General features: G+C 36.9%; 1 protein-coding gene across 1 annotated transcript in view; it reads left to right on the top strand.

Moving 5' to 3' along the window:
- The window catches only part of SPATA16 (spermatogenesis associated 16), a gene marked incomplete at both ends in the record, with an annotated part of 163,049 nt that overhangs the window by 108,212 nt on the left and 36,859 nt on the right, over positions 1-17,978 (top strand). Inside the window, 1 exon segment of the mRNA XM_079767270.1 lies at positions 17,207-17,353. Coding sequence (XP_079623396.1) covers positions 17,207-17,353 — 147 coding nt within the window.

The following is a 17,978-nucleotide window of genomic DNA, read 5'->3' as shown; positions in this document are numbered from 1 at the left end:
AAATATATTATCAGCTGATACTTCATTTGACTTATCAGCTGATACTTCATTTCCAATAAAGTAGAGGCCTGTTGGTGTGGCTCAGTTGATTGAGTGTCATCCTGTGCAGTAAAAGGTTGTCAGTTCGATTCCCAGTCAGGGCAATTTTTCTCTCTCACATCGATGTTTTGTTCTCTCTCTCTCTCTCTCTCTCTCTCTCTCTCTCTCTCTCTCTCTCCACCCACTCCCTCTCCCTGTCTCTAAGCATATCCTCAGGTGGGGATTGAACAAAAATAAATAGAGAACCATTTCTGTTTCGGCTTTAGGGGTATGGTGTTTTTAGCTGAGAAGTTGAAATGGAAAGTCATTTTAAGGTTTTAAGTGTGGCTAACAGTTGGGTCTAGCGCAATATTCCTAGTGCCATCATGTTTCTATATTTTAAGATGAGGAATAAAACCTAGAAGCTCTAAGATTTTTTAAAAATAAAATAAAATAAAAATAACCGTTAGTAAAATATTCTTTCCCCATATCCTTCATCGATAAACTAGATGATTATGGTATTTCTTGAAGATAGATTTTTTTTTTTTGCCAGTTCCTGCTATTTCTACTTTCCTTCCTCCATCTATCTCACACCCCAAACCTCCCCCTTGCCTTATGTTCTCAGATCAGTGGTAGCCATACGAGATGTCGACAGACAAGTGTACCCAGAGGACAAAACACCAGTACAATTCCTTTTCCCTCTCTTTGTCTTTGGAAGCCACTTGCTTTTATTTATTCATCCAAAAACACATTTTACTACCTACTATGTACCAAGTGTTATTCTGAATTAAGACAGGGATTTTCATGTACTGAATTAATAGCTCTTAATAATAAATAGCATGTTAAGCAAAATCTCTAGATGCACATACCTAATATCACATCCTCCTACTAAGGCCCCTTCATTCCTTTTGTCAGGGCTTTGAGGCCACATCACTGATTTATAGGACTCATAATGTATTCCATTAGTGATCACTTTTAATATGCCAGGCATTCTACATCCATTATCTCTCATTATTCCCATAACTTATGAAGTGAGTAAGATGATTCTCATTTAGAAACAAGCAAACAGCAATCAGAGACAACAAATAGCTTTTCCAAAGATGCACAGCAAATTGGTGGCAGCAGGCCTTGGATGTGAACCCATGTCCTTGTCATTGAGTTACACTATTTCCATCTGATAGGAGCAGAGATGTGATGGAAGTATTGAATTTAAATCCTATGGAGTCCTTTTTTTTTTTTATATTTCTACTATACCTTTAGCTCTTCAGAAGAAACAGAGGAAATAATCTAACCAGTGATGATTAAATAGTGAATCCCTAAGGAACAATGAGAATTTGAGGGAAGAGAAGAAAGTACAGTATGTGCTATAATGATCATTGATGTTTATTTATTTCATTTGAACATTTTGTCAGGAAGTAGAGAAAAAATGCTTCAGGACTTATATTATTTGCTAATTGTTATAAATCATTTTTTATTTTATCATGGATATCTTACAGAGGTTTGGGGGAGCATTAATAGCACACAGAAGTCATGTCTATCTAGTGTCACGGAAATGAATCAAATTCAGCTATTTCCATTTTATTCTCAACTCTGTTGGTAATGAGAGAGATTCATGGAGGAGATCACCAGTTTGTCGACCCTCTACTGGTAGAATGAATTTAGGTACATTTAACTTGCCTCACAGAGAAGTCATGAAGATTAATTAATACTTGGGGAGCACTGTTGTCACTGATAGTTTAAAAACAATAATAACATTAATGAGCCGGATTCATGTTTCATGTAACTCTATCAAACCTGTTATCAAGATGAATTATGATCCATTGGCAAGATGACTCATGCTAAAGGGACTTATACTTTGGAAGAGAAGATAATTATAAGTTATTAATGATTGTTTCTATTACTTTATAACGACTAATTCCTGGAGCATGACAGTGCTATAGGAGAACCTAGAGAGGAAAGGCACAGCTTCTGGAGGAAGAAGGGGAGATGGAAAAGGTAGTCTAGACTTTTCCATTTCTTTGGGACTAATTAGGTCCTTTGCTCTGTAGAACCTGTACTTTGGGCTAACAAGACTATTGCACAGGTGACATTACTTGTCTCTGTTGCAAATGATTAAAACATCCTCCCCAAAGCCATTGCTGGAATGATGGTGGAACCACTCTTGCTAACTGTATGGCCACAGTCCGAGTAGTATGGCTTCTTTTCCCCAGGTAATTCCAAGGTCAGTGAAGGCACAAAACATTAAAAGAGAGCAGGTGAAATGTTTTCTTTAGCATCTGGATATCTGATGCAGGAGGTGCAGAGTGGCAGTTATGGTAGGTATTCAGTAGCCAAGGGCAATAGTTAGAAAGTGAGTCACTAAGAGAGACAGGGCCTAGAAGAGTAGCTGCCACCTTTTGCTGGCACTGCCCAAAAACCAGGGTTCTCCTTCTATCCACCTTGTAGATAGAATTTAAGAAGCTTCTATCCTGCCAAGAAATTTATTCAGTTATATATTTCAATAAATCGTCATGTAGCAGGTGTGACTAGACAACCACACTGCAGACGTTTCAAACATAAGACTCTTTTTTTCTCTTACCTGCACATATTCATCTTTGATCTTCCCAGAATCAAAAATATATTCTATGTCATCATAGGGAGTCTCAGTCCCATCTAATCATTTGGTGTCTCTTCAGTTAACTATCTAATCAAATTCAGTGGTTTTCTTCCCCTTTCTTTCCATGGGATTTTCTCCTTCCTCTGGTCTGGTTTCAACTTCCACAGAACTCAGACGTACCCAGTGTCCAAGGTGTCTGTGGTCATGTGAGGAAAAAGTCCCCTTTTGAAGTCTGGTGCAGGTGGATACAGCTGCTGATTGCATGACTCGTGCAACTTGAAATCAACTCTGCTGGCTTGAGCAGAGCCAGTGACGGGCTCATTTACTAGTTTGTGGCATATTAGATGACTCAAGGGCACCTATATGAGTTTCCCATGCTGCCTCATGGTGTAGATGCTTCTTTATATACACACACCAACCATTCCTACCATACACGTTGGCCCAGCTTAGAGCTACTCTCTTGAGATTGCTTCTCTTTGCCAGAATGCTGGTTTGTGAACCCAGTCACCTTTTGAGTTTTAACTCTAGAAATCCTCTTTTCTCTATTAGATATTGGAGGTAGTTTTAGCCCTCTCTCCAACTTGCTATGTTATTCTTCCATTTCTCTTCTCCCTTTCTTCACACACCAGAATCCCAAGATCTTCAGGACAAGAAGAAGATCTACAATGAAGATGGGTAGTTTGTTCATCTAATCATATATTCACCACTTATTGAGTACATATATTCTAGACACTATTCTAGGTAGTGCTAGAATATACCTGCTCCTAAGAAAGGATCTGACTTTATTAATTTATATTTGAGGTTATATCTTTTCTCTCTTCTAAAGAATATTTTCCATTAAAACCTAAGTTCTAATGGTGCAGTGGAAGGCTGACTCTAATGAATGATGGAGGAGAAAACAGACAAGGGAGCAATTTGGAAATAGAATCCTTGCCACCAAAAATGGCAAAGACTGGCCAGATGTTTACCAAACTATTTTCCCCCTCATGCATGCAACTAGACTATATTTCAGCCTTCCTTACAGTTATGTGAGGCTTGTGACTAAATAATGGCCAATGGAATATGGACAGAAATAATGTATGCCACCTCCAGGCTTGGCCCATAATACCCTACCATACCCACCACACAGAGCTCTCTTTCCTTAGCCACTGACTAAGTGGATAGGACCATGAATCTAAAGAAGCCACAAAACAGAAGAAGCTTGGATCCCTGGATGAACATGTGGAAGGTCATCCATTGAATACCCACGGGAGCAAACAACAAAATTCTCTTGCTGTAGATCACTGAGACTTGGGGGGTTGTTGTTTGTTGAACCAATTAGCATTATTCTAACTAATTCCCTGCCTTACATCAAAACAAGTAAGCAGCTTACTACTCCAACTACAATGTACACAATGAATTCATGTGAACCTAATAAACACTCCTCCAGATGCAATCAACTCCTTCCTCAGGAACATTGAGAGTCTGTGCACATTCTCTTCTCCCTCACTTTCACTCATCCTTCCGCAGGCAACTACAGGTGGATGCTCTCATGCACATTTGTTTGGACCCACCCAGAAAGATACCATTTCAGGAGAGACGCTGGTGCTCCATGAGAGGTAGAACACAATTAGGAAGTTTTCATTGCAGCCAGAGAAATTGAAGCCATAGTAAGAATTTCTAAATTATAGAGATCATCTAAATAAACAGTCAACAATGAAGGTCATAATATCTGTACCTCAGAGATCTTGGATGAGGAGTCTACCTATGAAAGTTTTCCTGGATAAGTAGTTATTATCATTAAAACTTGGAGACGAACACATTTAATTCCCCCAGCAGGGGCTGGCAGACAAACCTCCGACTCAGAAATTCTGCCCAACTCCAGGTCACCTTCATGGAGCCTAGATAGTATTGGATTCATTACTCCTTGATCTCGTGACAGTGCCGTGAGCCCAGCAATAGCTGGCAGAGGTGGTGGTGATGAGCAGGAAGAGAACTTATGATAGAGATCCCCCAGGCAGTGTATTCTCTCTAGCCAGCTCCCAATTCACAGCCCCCCTTGTCAGGGATTTCCACGTGAAAAACAGATTCAAAGGGAAAAACTATAAAAATAAAGTCTTTTTACAATGTATGTAGCCCTAAATATTTTTAATTTATTGTTATTGAATAGACCAAATAAATTAGTGATTTATGGTGAGAAAAACCCACTATATTGCCCTGATAAGCTTTGTGAGAGTGATGAAGGAAAGTTAAAATTCAAATCTGCCTTGTGGGACACCAGACGTCTGCATCCTCAGGAACTCACTGTGCATCCTTTGCTATTGTGGGGATATGGTGAGACCTACCAAAATCTTAAATCCATATTATAGTAGCATTGTATTGTATTATGTTTCATGGAGAAAAGATTACTGAATTTTTTTAGCAGTGTAGCTATCCATTTTTTTTATTTATTTAAAGAAAAATCCAGTTTGATTCATGCAGAATAGTCAGGGTATATAAAACAAATAATAATTCACCAGCCCCAGAATTATTATGTTTCACTTATAAAGATTTTTCTTGAGATTTTTATTCATATATGCCAATGAAATGATGCAATTCTATGTAATTCTTATTCTCGCATGGTTGTATTTTAATAATAATAAAGTAATACAATAAGCATATGCTGTCTTCTCTTGATGAAAATATCAAGATTTATTTGCTAAATAAATAAATATTCAGTAATGGATTTGTGGTTAGTAATGTTTAATAGAAAAGTTTTCTGGATAAGATATCAATTACTTTAACACTTAGATGGATGGAGTTATATTTTGTCTTTTCAATGTAATTTAACTCCCAAGAGTAAATATGTATGCTCAGAGAAATATATTGTTTTAAAATAGACCTTTAAAAATTGCTTTTCACTGAAACGTATAACCTTGTGCTTGTACATTCATCATTTACCAGTAAGGATAATACATTCTCATGCTCTCTAAAACATGAAGTTAAATTTTCTCATTTTATTCTTTCTTCTTTAAAATATTATAATTTTATCATGATCAAGAGTTTTTAAGATCAGACTATTTTCCTCTATGTGAGTTGCTCTCTCAAATAGAAGTGGTTATGGAATTCAAGAAACTACATCCCCAATATTATTATGAAAGGGTTATAGTCAGATTGGTTATAAACATGATAAATCATCTCATATTTGCACCACAGAATTTTTGTTAGAAACAGAGAATCATTCCCAAAGTAACAAAATCCTCATATATGGATCTAAAGTCTCTATTCTTAAAATATTAAAATGTTGGACTTGGTCACTTTACCAGTTTCTCAAGTTCTTATTATCCATCACCAGTTATTCCAGTCTGGAAAAAAACAACAACACTTCATAACCATTTCAAAATAGACAGAGCTAATTCAGGGAGTAGGGAGATAAATATATTAAGACTTTATTTTTTTCTGAAACACTGACTTATGCCATCTAATCAGCCACTCTGTAATATTATCGCCAATCATTAGGCACTGCCATCTAATAAATCATGCAGCTGAGCATTAAAATCCCTAAAGACTGAGCTCCCAATCATATAAAACAATGTCTCTACTTTCTCAATTTTAAATTCCACATGTGGATTTTGCACAAAATTAGAAATTTCCATTTTGTAGTGTGATCCTTTTTTAAATTTAGTTTTGCATATTCAGCATTTGAGTCCTATTTTTTTCTGCTTTAATACTAGACTCACAGTTAACTTACACTCTAGTAGTGTTTCTTGGGGTCCACAAATAATCACTGCATTTCACACCTAAAGCAGAGCCTCATCAAAGCATTTGTATTTTTTCTTTTATTTATTCTTAAAAACATTTTTATTGTGAGACATTACACATATATAAAAATACATAACACAAATACACCGTTTAGCTAATTATTACAGAATGAGCATCAAGTCAAAAAATAAAACATTGCCAGCTCTCCCTGCATCCTCAACTGGCCTCTTCCCAATCCGAAACCATTCCCTACTCTTCACCAAGGTAACTACTGTCCTGAGTCTTAATATACTGACTTCCTACTTTTCTTTATGGAGTTAACACCTAACTATGCATTTCTAAACCCTGAAATTAATTTGCCTGCTTTGAAACATTGTAAATATGAAATCATAAAGTAGATATTTTTTATATTTAACTCTTCTTGCTCAATATTTTATGAAATTTATCTATGTTGCAAAAGGCTTTAGTTGGTTCATTTTTATTGGTATATAATATTCCATTATGTGAATAGTCCAAAATTTTGTGTTGTTTATGACTATTACCAAAAAAGCTATTATGTCAACATTCTTATATATATGTTTCCTATTAAACAACAGGCCTGGAAGTAGAATTGCTGAATCACATGGTATATATGTTTTGCCTACACTTGTTGTTTTATTTTGTTTTTAATCGCCATCCTAATGAGTGAGAAGTAGTTATCTCACTGTAGTTTTGATTTGCATTTCTTAATGATTAGTAACGTTGACCATTTTTTTATGTGCTTATTCTCCATTTGCATATCTTCTTTGGAGAAATGTCTATTCAAATCCTTTCCCATGTTTTGTTGTTGTTGTTGAGTTGTAGGCATTCTTTATATATTCTGGATATTAACCCTTTATCAGATATATTATTTGAAAATATTTTCTCCCATTTCATGGGTTGCCTTCTCACTCTGTTGATAGTGTCCTTTGATGAACAAGTTTTAAATTTTTATGACTTCTGATATATCTACTTTTTTTCTTTTGTTGTCTGTGCTTCTTGTGTCATGTTTAAAAATCATTGCCGATTCCAATATCCTGGAGCTTTTCACGCATGTATTCTTCTAAATTGTTAATAGTTTTAGCTTTTACATTCGGTCCTCGGTTCTCTTTGCGTTAATTTTGTATATAGTGTAAGGTAAGTGCCCAACTCCATTGTTTTCCCTGTGGATATCCAGTTTTCCCAGAATCAGTTATTACAAAGACTGCCCTTTCTCCATTGAATGATCTTGACAACCTTGTCAAAAATCATTTGACCATATATGTAAGGGTTGATTTCAGGGATATCTATTCTATTTCAGTGGCCTATATGTGTGTCTTTTCCTTGCCGTTGCTTTGTAGTCAGTTTTGAAATCAGAAAATGTGAAACTTCCAATTTTGTTCTTTTTCAAGATTGTTTTGGCTCTTCTGGGTTCATTAAGATTCCCTATGAATTTTAAAATGGACTTTTCTATTTCTGCAAAAAAAACCTCGGAATTTTGATAGGGATTGAATTGAATTTCTAGATTGCTTTAGGTATTATTGACATCTGAATATCAAAGTCTTCCAATCCATAAACACAAGATGTCTTTCCACCTATTCTTTAATTTCTTACAGCAATGTTTTGTAAATTTCAGTGTACAGTCTTTAACATGCTAAGTTAAGTTTATTTCTAATTATTGTATTATTTTTATGCTATTATAGATGGAACACTTTTTTCAATGTTTATCACTCTTACACATGACGTTTATGCCCGGTGCATGAAAATTTGTGCACTCAGTGGGGGGGGGGGGTGGTCCCCCAGCCCGGCCTGTGCTCTCTCGCAGTCCAGGAGCCCTCAGGGGATGTCCAACTGCCGGCTTAGGCCTGCTCCCCATAGACCTAAGCTGCAGTCTGGCCTTCCTCTGTGGGCGGGCTGATCTCGGGACAGCGAGCAGCCGGCCCCGCCCCAAATCACTCCCCTGTGGTCGCCAGTGGCCTCTCTCTGTAGGAGGCAACTGGGCGGGCGATCAGGGGATGGCGCTGGTCCCCATTGCCCCACTGCTGGTCGCCGCCACCCACTCACCCCATCACTGTCCCCTCCCTCTGCCTGCTGGCACACGCCTTGGCTGGCCTGGCACCACCTGCTCGCTGGTCCCGCCTCCTGCCGACTGGGCATTCCACTGTTTAGTCAATTTGCATATTACACTTTTATTATATAGAATATATAGGTTGGGGCAAAAGTAGGTTTACAGTTATGAGAACATGAAACACAGAGTTTATTCTTGTATTATTATTTAATAATTACTAGAGGCCCAGTGCACGGATTCATGCACCAGTGAGGTCCCTTGGCTTGGCCTGTGCCCTCTCACAATCTGGGACCCCTCGGGTTATATCAGAGCCCCAGTGCACAGATTCCACCTGATCCCCGCAGGCCAGGCCAAGGGACCCCACCGGTGCACAAATCCATGCACTGGGACTCTAGTATGCATATAAGATTTTTGGTTAATCTCTTCCCGCCCTCTCCCTTCCCCGCTTCCCTCTGAGATTCATCAGTCTGTTCCATGTTTCCATGCCTGTGCATTGAGCATCTGCCCCTGATAGTCAGTGCACATCATAGCTAACAGTCAAATGGTCGAACAGTTGCTTAAGCTTTTATATATATATAGAGAGAGAGAGACTAGAGGTCAGATGCACAAAAATTCATGCAAGAGAAGGCCTTCCTTCCCCCGGCTGCCAGCACCAGCTTCCCTCCAGCAACCAGGACCTGGACTGCCAGCACAGGCTTTCCTCCGGTACCCGGACCCAGGCTTCCCTCCTCCAGCCACCAGCAGGCACCGGGACCCAGGCTGGCTTTCCTCCAGCCACCCACAGTCACCCAGGACCTGGGTTGGCTTCCCCTGGGCTACACACAGGCACCTGGGACCCAGGCTGGCTTCTCCCGGGCTTCCCACAGGCACCCGGGACCCGGATGGCTTCCCTCCGGCCCTAGCTTCATTCAGGAAGGACATCCAGAATGACGTCCAGTCTAATTAGCATATTATCCTTTTATTATTATAGATAGATTGTATCATTTTTCCATATGTGTAACTGCAAACCTACTTTTGCCTCACCCTGTATGTATCCTTAAAATATATGTAGAATTGTCCTCCAGGTTTTCTAAAATTCATATAAGTGCTATTTTCACTATTTGCATATTTCTGCAAGTTTCTTTTATTCAATATTATACTTATAAGATCAGTCCATTTTTATACAATATACTCTACTCATTTATCTCCAGTGTTTGTGTGATCTACCTAAAATTTATATGTGAAATCTAATATTACTAGTCATTTAAGTTGTTTCCGATATTTTGTTATTACAAACAAAAGTGGTATGAACATTTTTGTATGGTTTTCTTGTACACATATTCAAGAAATTCTCTGAAGCATCTACTAAGGAGTAGAATTAATTTCTGAGTCATAAAGCATAAGCATCTTCAACTTGTTATACATTGCCAAATTGCTTATTAGAGTGGTTTTTTGTTTCACCATCCAAATACAAGTACAAGAGTGCCTATTGATATATATCATCATCAATCTAGAATGTCATATTTTTTTAATTTTGCCAGTCCATGAATGGGAAATGGTGTCATATATTTTTAAAAAGCAAATATTTCCCTGACTGTTAATCAAGTTGAATATGTTGTGTCATTCATTGACCCATGGCTGTATTTCTTTAAATGGTATACAAAATTATTCTCAAAATTTTGCAAATTTATAAAAATGGCATTTTTACTATTTATATATTTCTGTAAGTGACATGTTCATATCCTTTGGTCATTTTGTTTCTGAATAGTTTCATTATTGATTTTTTTTAGAACTTTATATCTTATTCCAATCAAAGGCATGTCTTTTCTATGTTGTCTTTTGATGAATTAAAGTTTAAATTTTAATGTTATTTTTTAAATTTTTAATGACATGCCTTTGTCTCATTTAAGAATACATCCCTACTCAAGTATATATACTCATTCATTCTTTTTTCTTGTCTTGTTGTTCTGGCTAGGACCACAACACAATTTTAAATAAAGGAAGTGATAGCAAGTATCCACATGTTCTTCCAGATTCTAAAGCAAAAGATTTTTAAAGTTTTACCATTTAATATAATATTTACTGTAGGTCTTTTAAAATATTCTTTATCAGGTTAAGGAAGTCACTATCTATTTTGATAGATGTTTTTGCACTGTTTATCCTCTCTATTGTATATTTGTTTGTTTGTTTGTTTTCTTATTTCATTCTTTTCTGTTCTTATATTTATTTTTTCCATTATTTCATGTTTTAGATGCTTATTCTGTTATCATCTAGTTTCCTTCATTGAATTCTGAGCACATTAATTTTAGAAAAGATTCAAAAATTTTCAAGAATGATTTTGGTTGCATCCTACAAATTTGGGGGGAAAAAACAGTTTTACTATATTTCATCTTAAAATATTTTCTAAGGAGACATATGTAAAACTTTCAACAATAAATATATTTTTTTTTTTTCTACCCTCCAAAATGAAATTTTCTCTGAGCCATGGGCTTATTTACATATGTCATTCTTAACGCCTAAATGTTAGGAAATGTTTACTTATCTTTGTTATTTATTTTAACCTCATTTTATCATATTTTAAAACATAATCTAAATTATAATAATTCCTAAATTTTTTAAGGCTTGGCCTGTGGCGAGCCATGGTTTGCCGCTCTGTTGACTAATGAGTTTGCCGACCACTGGCCTAGTATATGGTGAACTTTCATTAATATTACACTGATGCTTGAGGAGAATATACTTTTCTCATTGTCAAATGCATTTTTTTATCCATTAGCTCAAGCTTGATGGATATGCTATTAATTTTTTATCTGCTTGATTAATTAATATATAGAAAATGTTGAAATAATCAATGATGGTAGTGGATTTGTCAATTTATTCTAATAATTTTGCCATTTTTTACTTTTTAAGTTTTGGCTTAAAGTACATACACTTTTAATATTGTTAAACTTTTCTTATGAATGGTATATTATCATTACGTAATTATGCTCTTTGGCCTTAATAATGTCTTGTGTATTATAGTATACTAAAAGCCCGATGCATGAAGATTTGTGCAAGAATGGACCTTCCTTCCCCTGGTTGCTGGCACTGCCTTCGCTCTGGCTGGAGCAGCCTTTCTGCTCCAGCTTGGAGCAGCCTTTCTGTCTTCCCACACTGCCTAGAGGCCTGGAGTGGCTGGGGTGGTGCTGAACGCCTGCTTCATCGCCATGGCAATGATGCAAGCATCCCGCCCCACCCCCGGCCGCTCGGTACCTGAGTATGCAAATTAACCCACCATCTTTGTTGGGTTAATTTGCATAGTCATTCCTGATTGGCTGGTGGGTGTCACGAAGGTATGGTCAATTAGCATGTTACTCTTTTATTAGGTAGATTTGTCTGATATTAATATAAAAACACTAGTTTTATTCTGATTTCTGGTATTTATTTTTAATCCTTTTACTTTCAACATTTTGTGCCTTTTTATTTGGTATTCTCTTAAGTTCATAACTGAACTTTTATTTATTTACTTATTTATTTAGTCAGTCTCTGTCTTTTCACAATTCCTGACTTGCTTAAGTTTTTCAGGCAGTATATAAGTTCCTGAAACACAGGAATTTTTATCTGTTTTGTTCACTGATGTATCCCATTATCTATATAGCTTTCTCACACATCAAATGCAAAAATCAAAATATGCTATCAATGTCTTTGAAATTAGAAACTTTTATTATTTGGTGAGGGGGGGCAATAATGATAACTGAGTTGAAAAGTTGCTGCCTTTTGCACTTTCCTTGCTGATGTGAATTGGTGGGTAACTTCTAAGATGGAAGTAGTGGCATAAAAAGGAGCACAAGATAAAACTCGGAGAATGACTGGGAAAGAAGTAATGACAAAGTGTTGGCATTCTAAAGGCACTGCAGAAGCTAAACTCTGAAACTGATCAGTAAAAAGAAGTCGTATAAAACTGACATGGCCCCAACTTACACTGAGCAATTGGGACCTTTAAAAATGAAATTTTGCTTTAACTCAAAATGTCAGAACATTTTGTTATGGACAAAGGGCAGAGAAGTGACATAGACACCAAAAAATGAAAAGGAAATGAAACTTAGAGAAAGGTGATGATAAAACACTAAACAAATTTGTGTGTTTCTAAAAGAGTTTTAAAATTTCTATGACTTTTCTTTTTTCTAATTGCTTTATAAAGTTTATTTACAATCTGTTGGATATGGTTATGATGAGGTGTCCAACAGAAAATACCAATTTCTAGAGAGCTCAAATTTTATTTTATGGATTTTTAACTTCGTAACGAATAATGTTATCCTTCAAATATATAGATGAGTCTGCTGATCTACAATCAACATCTCATGTTTTTGCAGATGCTTTTCTGGTGTTAACAACCAGACTCTCTCTATTAATGCAGTTTTCTTTTGTGGCTAAAAGTCCATATTTGCCAGAGAACAAACTGCAGCAAGGATATAATCCGAATCCGAAACTAATTTTTCCATCCAGGCAAAGTTACTCTGTTTATTTGAACATCTACTTCATTGAGTTATCTGTTACAGACTATTTTACCTCACTCATCCTTTTTAACTTGAACAGAAATTACTTAAGGTTTTGGTAAAACGAACAACAAAGACTGTGAGATATTTATTTCTAACTTCTTTAGTAACAGATAATAAACCATTTCGCAGAAGCTCTGGACATTTCATTCATTTTGATTATTTAAAGTTATATTTTAATTTAAATTATTAAAACTTCAGGATTTTGCCGAAACCGGTTTGGCTCAGTGGATAGAGCGTCGGCCTGCAGACTGAAAGGTTCCAGGTTCGATTCCGGTCAAGGGCATGTACATTGGTTACGGGCACATCCCCGGTAGGGGGTGTGCAGGAGGCAGCTGGTCAATGTTTCTCTCTCATCGATGTTTCTAGCTCTCTATATCACTCCCTTCCTCTCTGTAAAAAAATCAATAAAATATATTTTTAAAAAAACTTCAGGATTTGGAAAAGTTTGTTTTTAGATTCAATTCAAGTATTAATTAAACACCAAGTTCTTGGGGCATGAAAATAATTTGGAGATGTGATCCTCAAGATTAAAACTTGTAGGGGAGATAAGATAAAGCCCATGAAACATTAGGAAAGCCACTCTAAACTATCGAGTCTGAAGTATAGATAGTATAGATGTTCTTTAAGAGTTTAAAGGGCATACTGAAATATTCAGGAAACCCTTCATAGACAAGATGGGACTTCAATTATGTGCATCTAGAAGGATAATGATCAATTGAATACAGGCCAAATGGGAAGAAAATGTAGGTGTTTCTGGGTAGAAAAGCACAAAAAAAGAGCTCTGAAGCAGGATAAGCAAAGGCTGGTGCAACTTAGTGAATCAGCACAGCAGCTGATAAGGGTTATACTGGAGAAAACATGGCAACTGGTGTAGATGGCGAGATGCACACAGTTGAGAGCCTTGAATACCAGGAAAGAAGTCACTGGATGAATGTGACGATGACAAAGGCAGTAATCCAGGCTACTCACTGGGGGTTGTGTAGAGATATATTGGCATGAAATGATACAGGTGGCAAGGCAGTGAGGCTGGTTGTAATCCAGATGTTGTGTGATCAGAAATTTGACCAGGATGGGCAATGATAATGCAATGAAAGGGGTTAATAGGACATGTATTGCAATGGTCATATTTAATTAGTTTTTGGGGTCTCTCTAAATGTTAGGAAATAGAGGAAAGAAAAGTCAACAGTGGCTTCAAAATTTTAAGCCAGAATAATTGGGGTGAACACTGACTATTCTTATAGCGTATTGGTTAAAAAGTAGGGAAGAGGGGAGTTGTGGTGATTTTAAAAATCACTTTTAAGGGATATATTTGCTCTGTTGGTATTTGGAAATGCTGTGTTGGAATTTGGTAATAATTGTCAAATGAGACTACAGCTTTGATCCCCAATCATTTGGTTAGAAGTACGAGCTAAAACCACAGTACAGAGAAATTCCCCCAGAGTGTATGTTTGAAGAACATATTAGTGAGCCAGAGACAGCTTGGCAGAGTCCTGAACGAGAAAGCAAGAGCAGAAAGGGAGAAACAGGTATCAGTATGTATGCATGTGCAGGAAATAGGGGGAGCCAGAGACACATAAAAAGAGACAGAGAGAGACAAGAAGATGGAGACAGAGACAGGAGGCAAAGAGACAAAGACAGAGAAAGAAAGAGAACTCAACAGTACAGAAGGTCAAAGAGCATGCATGACTTGGGGACCTGAAAACTGCTCAATTTCAGCTGCCTGTGGAACAATAAAAAATTTTAATGAAGGGCAAACTTTCATTAACTTCTTTTTCAGAGAGTTAAACATCTTTTATTTGGAAGAAAAAATTAAAATATTATGTTTCTGTAAGAAGTTTAATCTACATAATCTATCTTTGATAATCTTTTTTAAAGCATCAGCTTCCCACATGGTAAAAATTTGGAACTGCATCATACCTGCAAACTGACTCTTTTAATAATAAATTTGGTCATAGTCATCTAAATTTCATCTCCAATTGTGATAAATTGTAACGGAATGCATTAAAGGATTTATCCAAAGTTTCTTTCTTACATGACAGGAGCAAAAAAGATGTTTTTAATCAATTCAACTTTTCCTATCAAAGGACAACATAATCTGGTTAACTTTCATATCCATCAGAGGCATAGGGCTTTTCGGACGTAGGTATAGGTTTATGAGCATAAAATTGAGAACAATTAGCACTCAAATTAATGTTACATGAGATTCAACATCTGGTAAGTATTTCGTCATTTTGGGCCATAGACCACCTGCTAGGCTAAATGTTCACACAACTGCAATTTACTCTGCATACAAATGGAATAAGAATGATAGTTTTTAAAATGTATTTTCTAAGTTTAACAGAGCGTATGTAGGGACCTCTCACATTTTAAAACTTATATTAGAAATTAATTTTAATAATGGATTAAACACTCATAAGATAAAACATAGAGGGTCAAAATAAACAGAAAATACTAGTACTTCTATTTTTTGCAAGCATATTTTATAATAAATTAGATATAATGCTTACATTTGTTTCGCTCATTTATTTAATCACTGCCACTATTAGCATTGGTCTCCTCTTTACCCACCAAATATTTATGAATAGGAAGATATCAACCTCTCAAAGGCCTTATGTTATTTATATAACAGAGCCCTCAAACATCTGGATGTTTCTGGCAATAGAGCTACACCAGAAAATGCCAATTCTCGAGATGCTTCCTGCAAACCACAAAAACACCAGTCCATGCACAATACACCCTAATCTCTTCTGAACTTCAGGACTCTGGGACCTCCAAGATCACTTCAGTGTAGGCCTAAAAGTTTTGGAGGTGTCATGTCTGAGATGAATCCTTTCTGGTACCCTCAGGAGACTTCAGGATCTTAGGATCCAAAGACTTCAACAAGCTAGATGTACTCTGGGAGGTCGAACAGCCATAAAGCTTATCCACACCCACTCAAGGACCCTGTGGACATCCAGAGTTACCCAGGAAGCAAAAGACCTCTCCATAGGATAATCTGAGACGCCATCAACAGCATGGCCAGGAGATCCTGGGGCCTTCTAAGTTAGGGAGCAAAACCAGCAAACCATAACCAGGGAACTGCTCTAATTTTATTGGCTTTAAATACTGGGCTTCTCAGTAAATTTTAGTTTTAACAAAGGGTTCTACAGCTAAAGAAGTATGGATGGGAAGGGTAAATAAAAACTCATGGTTTATTTACTCTGTTCATTTTTTTAAAAAATATATTGCAGATAAATAGTGAAGGCTCTATTTGAACCGTTACCATTTGCATTCTTATTCAACACTAAAAATTGACCTTTAACTAAATTTTAATTGCAGGACATTTGAATTTCCCCCTTTCTGGCAGTGGTAAGTAGGGAGGGCTCATTAACCTCTCTGCTCATCATCCTTTATTTGAGACGTCTTTTGCAATAAACCAAAAGCCTTATTATTCAGAATGGAAATGAATTAAGTGATTCTGTGTTCCAAGACTCTATGGCTAACATTTGTCCCTGTCCCAAGAGTAATCCAGAGCCAAGCAAGCCCTGAGCAGAGTGCAGCGGTTAGGCCTATGGTCTCTGGAGTCAGACTGCCTGGTGTAAATCCTGCTTTGTCCACATACAGACTGTGCTCTTAGGCAAGTCACTTCTTGTGTGCCTCAACTTCCTATTGGGGACAACGTCGCCAATTTTGTAAAGTTTTCAAGAGGATTTAAAAACACAATGCACACAGAATCCTTCAAACAAGGGAAGGTAGAACAAGTATTCAGTAAATATTAGCTTTTATGGTCATTAAGAACTGAGTTTTTTAATGACACGAATTATTTCCAAGTCTCATTACAAAAGTCAGTACATTTATCATTTTCAAATTTCCTTCTACAACTAGGCGGGATGGTAACTAAATTAATTAGCTTTATATTTTAATTCTCACTTGGTAATTTCTCGTTTTCCTTTTATATAACATTATTTCCTTTCATCTCAAGCTATGAACAGAAAAATGAAATTCCCTTGAAAAGAGTCACAGTGGAAAATATTGAGGCTGCAAGCTGGTCATAAAATTTCTACTATTTTGAATGTGGGAAAGAGGAGCATTTCTATGCCTCATGTATGTTTATGTTTTCAGAAAAAATATAAATGATGAAATATAATTTTGATATATCAGCTATTTGACCTTTTGATGCATGCTTTTACTTTGTGTCTTTAATGTTTGTATTTATTTTTTCCAAGCATAGCTCCTGGAATCTAGGAAAAAATACTCTGAAGACAATAATAATATGATAACAAAGTCTTTAGTTCTCTTTCTGTTGTATTTCAGATCTTCAAGGACTCCACATGTTGCCTCAGACAGTTGACTGGTCATCTTTTTCTCCCCAACAATACCTCTTGACTCTTGGGTTCAAAAACAAAGAAGATGGGAAATTTTTGGAAAAAGTATCAAGTAGGAAGCTGCCAACATTTACAGGTAAATCACCTGGACTTACTATCTTTCAATAGTATTATAAGGCAGGAGCTGTACATTATTCAAGTCTTACTCATCACAAGGCCTAGCATACAGTAGGGCCTGGGACCCCAAAATGAATGTTGGGTTAGAATTAACTCCTGCCAATCTTCTCTGTGGATTAGTTAACAATACCTGGAATTCTGGTTCCAGGAAAGCTTCCACCAAGGCCATACAATCCTAGAGTGCCTACCTTCCTCACTTAACCATCTCACCCAACCACACTATCATAGGGCACTCCACAAAGACACATTTTATCATCATCAATCAACAAATGTAGAAGACAATTATGCAACAGTGTGCCGCACCAGCACAGCCAAGGGTTCGGCGAGCCTGAGCGGAGGCGACAAAGGATGGAGAAATGATAGACAAAGAGAAAAAGCTGGGTCTAGGTGGATCTTCTGTGCCTTTCTGAGGCCACAGAACAGATCCAGACTGCAAAGCTGAGGCTTTATTTATAATCAGGGACAAACAAGGTAATCTACAATGTTGTTGTAAGTTTCACTTGTTTTGGCAGCACTTGCTGCCCCTCCCACAGCCCACTAGCTACCCAGGAAAGATCTAGGGAGCAGTTACAAGATCAAGCTTA

This window comes from Cnephaeus nilssonii (assembly GCF_951640355.1).
Source record: "Cnephaeus nilssonii genome assembly, chromosome: 3".
NCBI classification, from domain to species: Eukaryota; Metazoa; Chordata; class Mammalia; order Chiroptera; family Vespertilionidae; genus Cnephaeus; species Cnephaeus nilssonii.
This window is presented reverse-complemented; position numbering and strand designations above follow the sequence as displayed.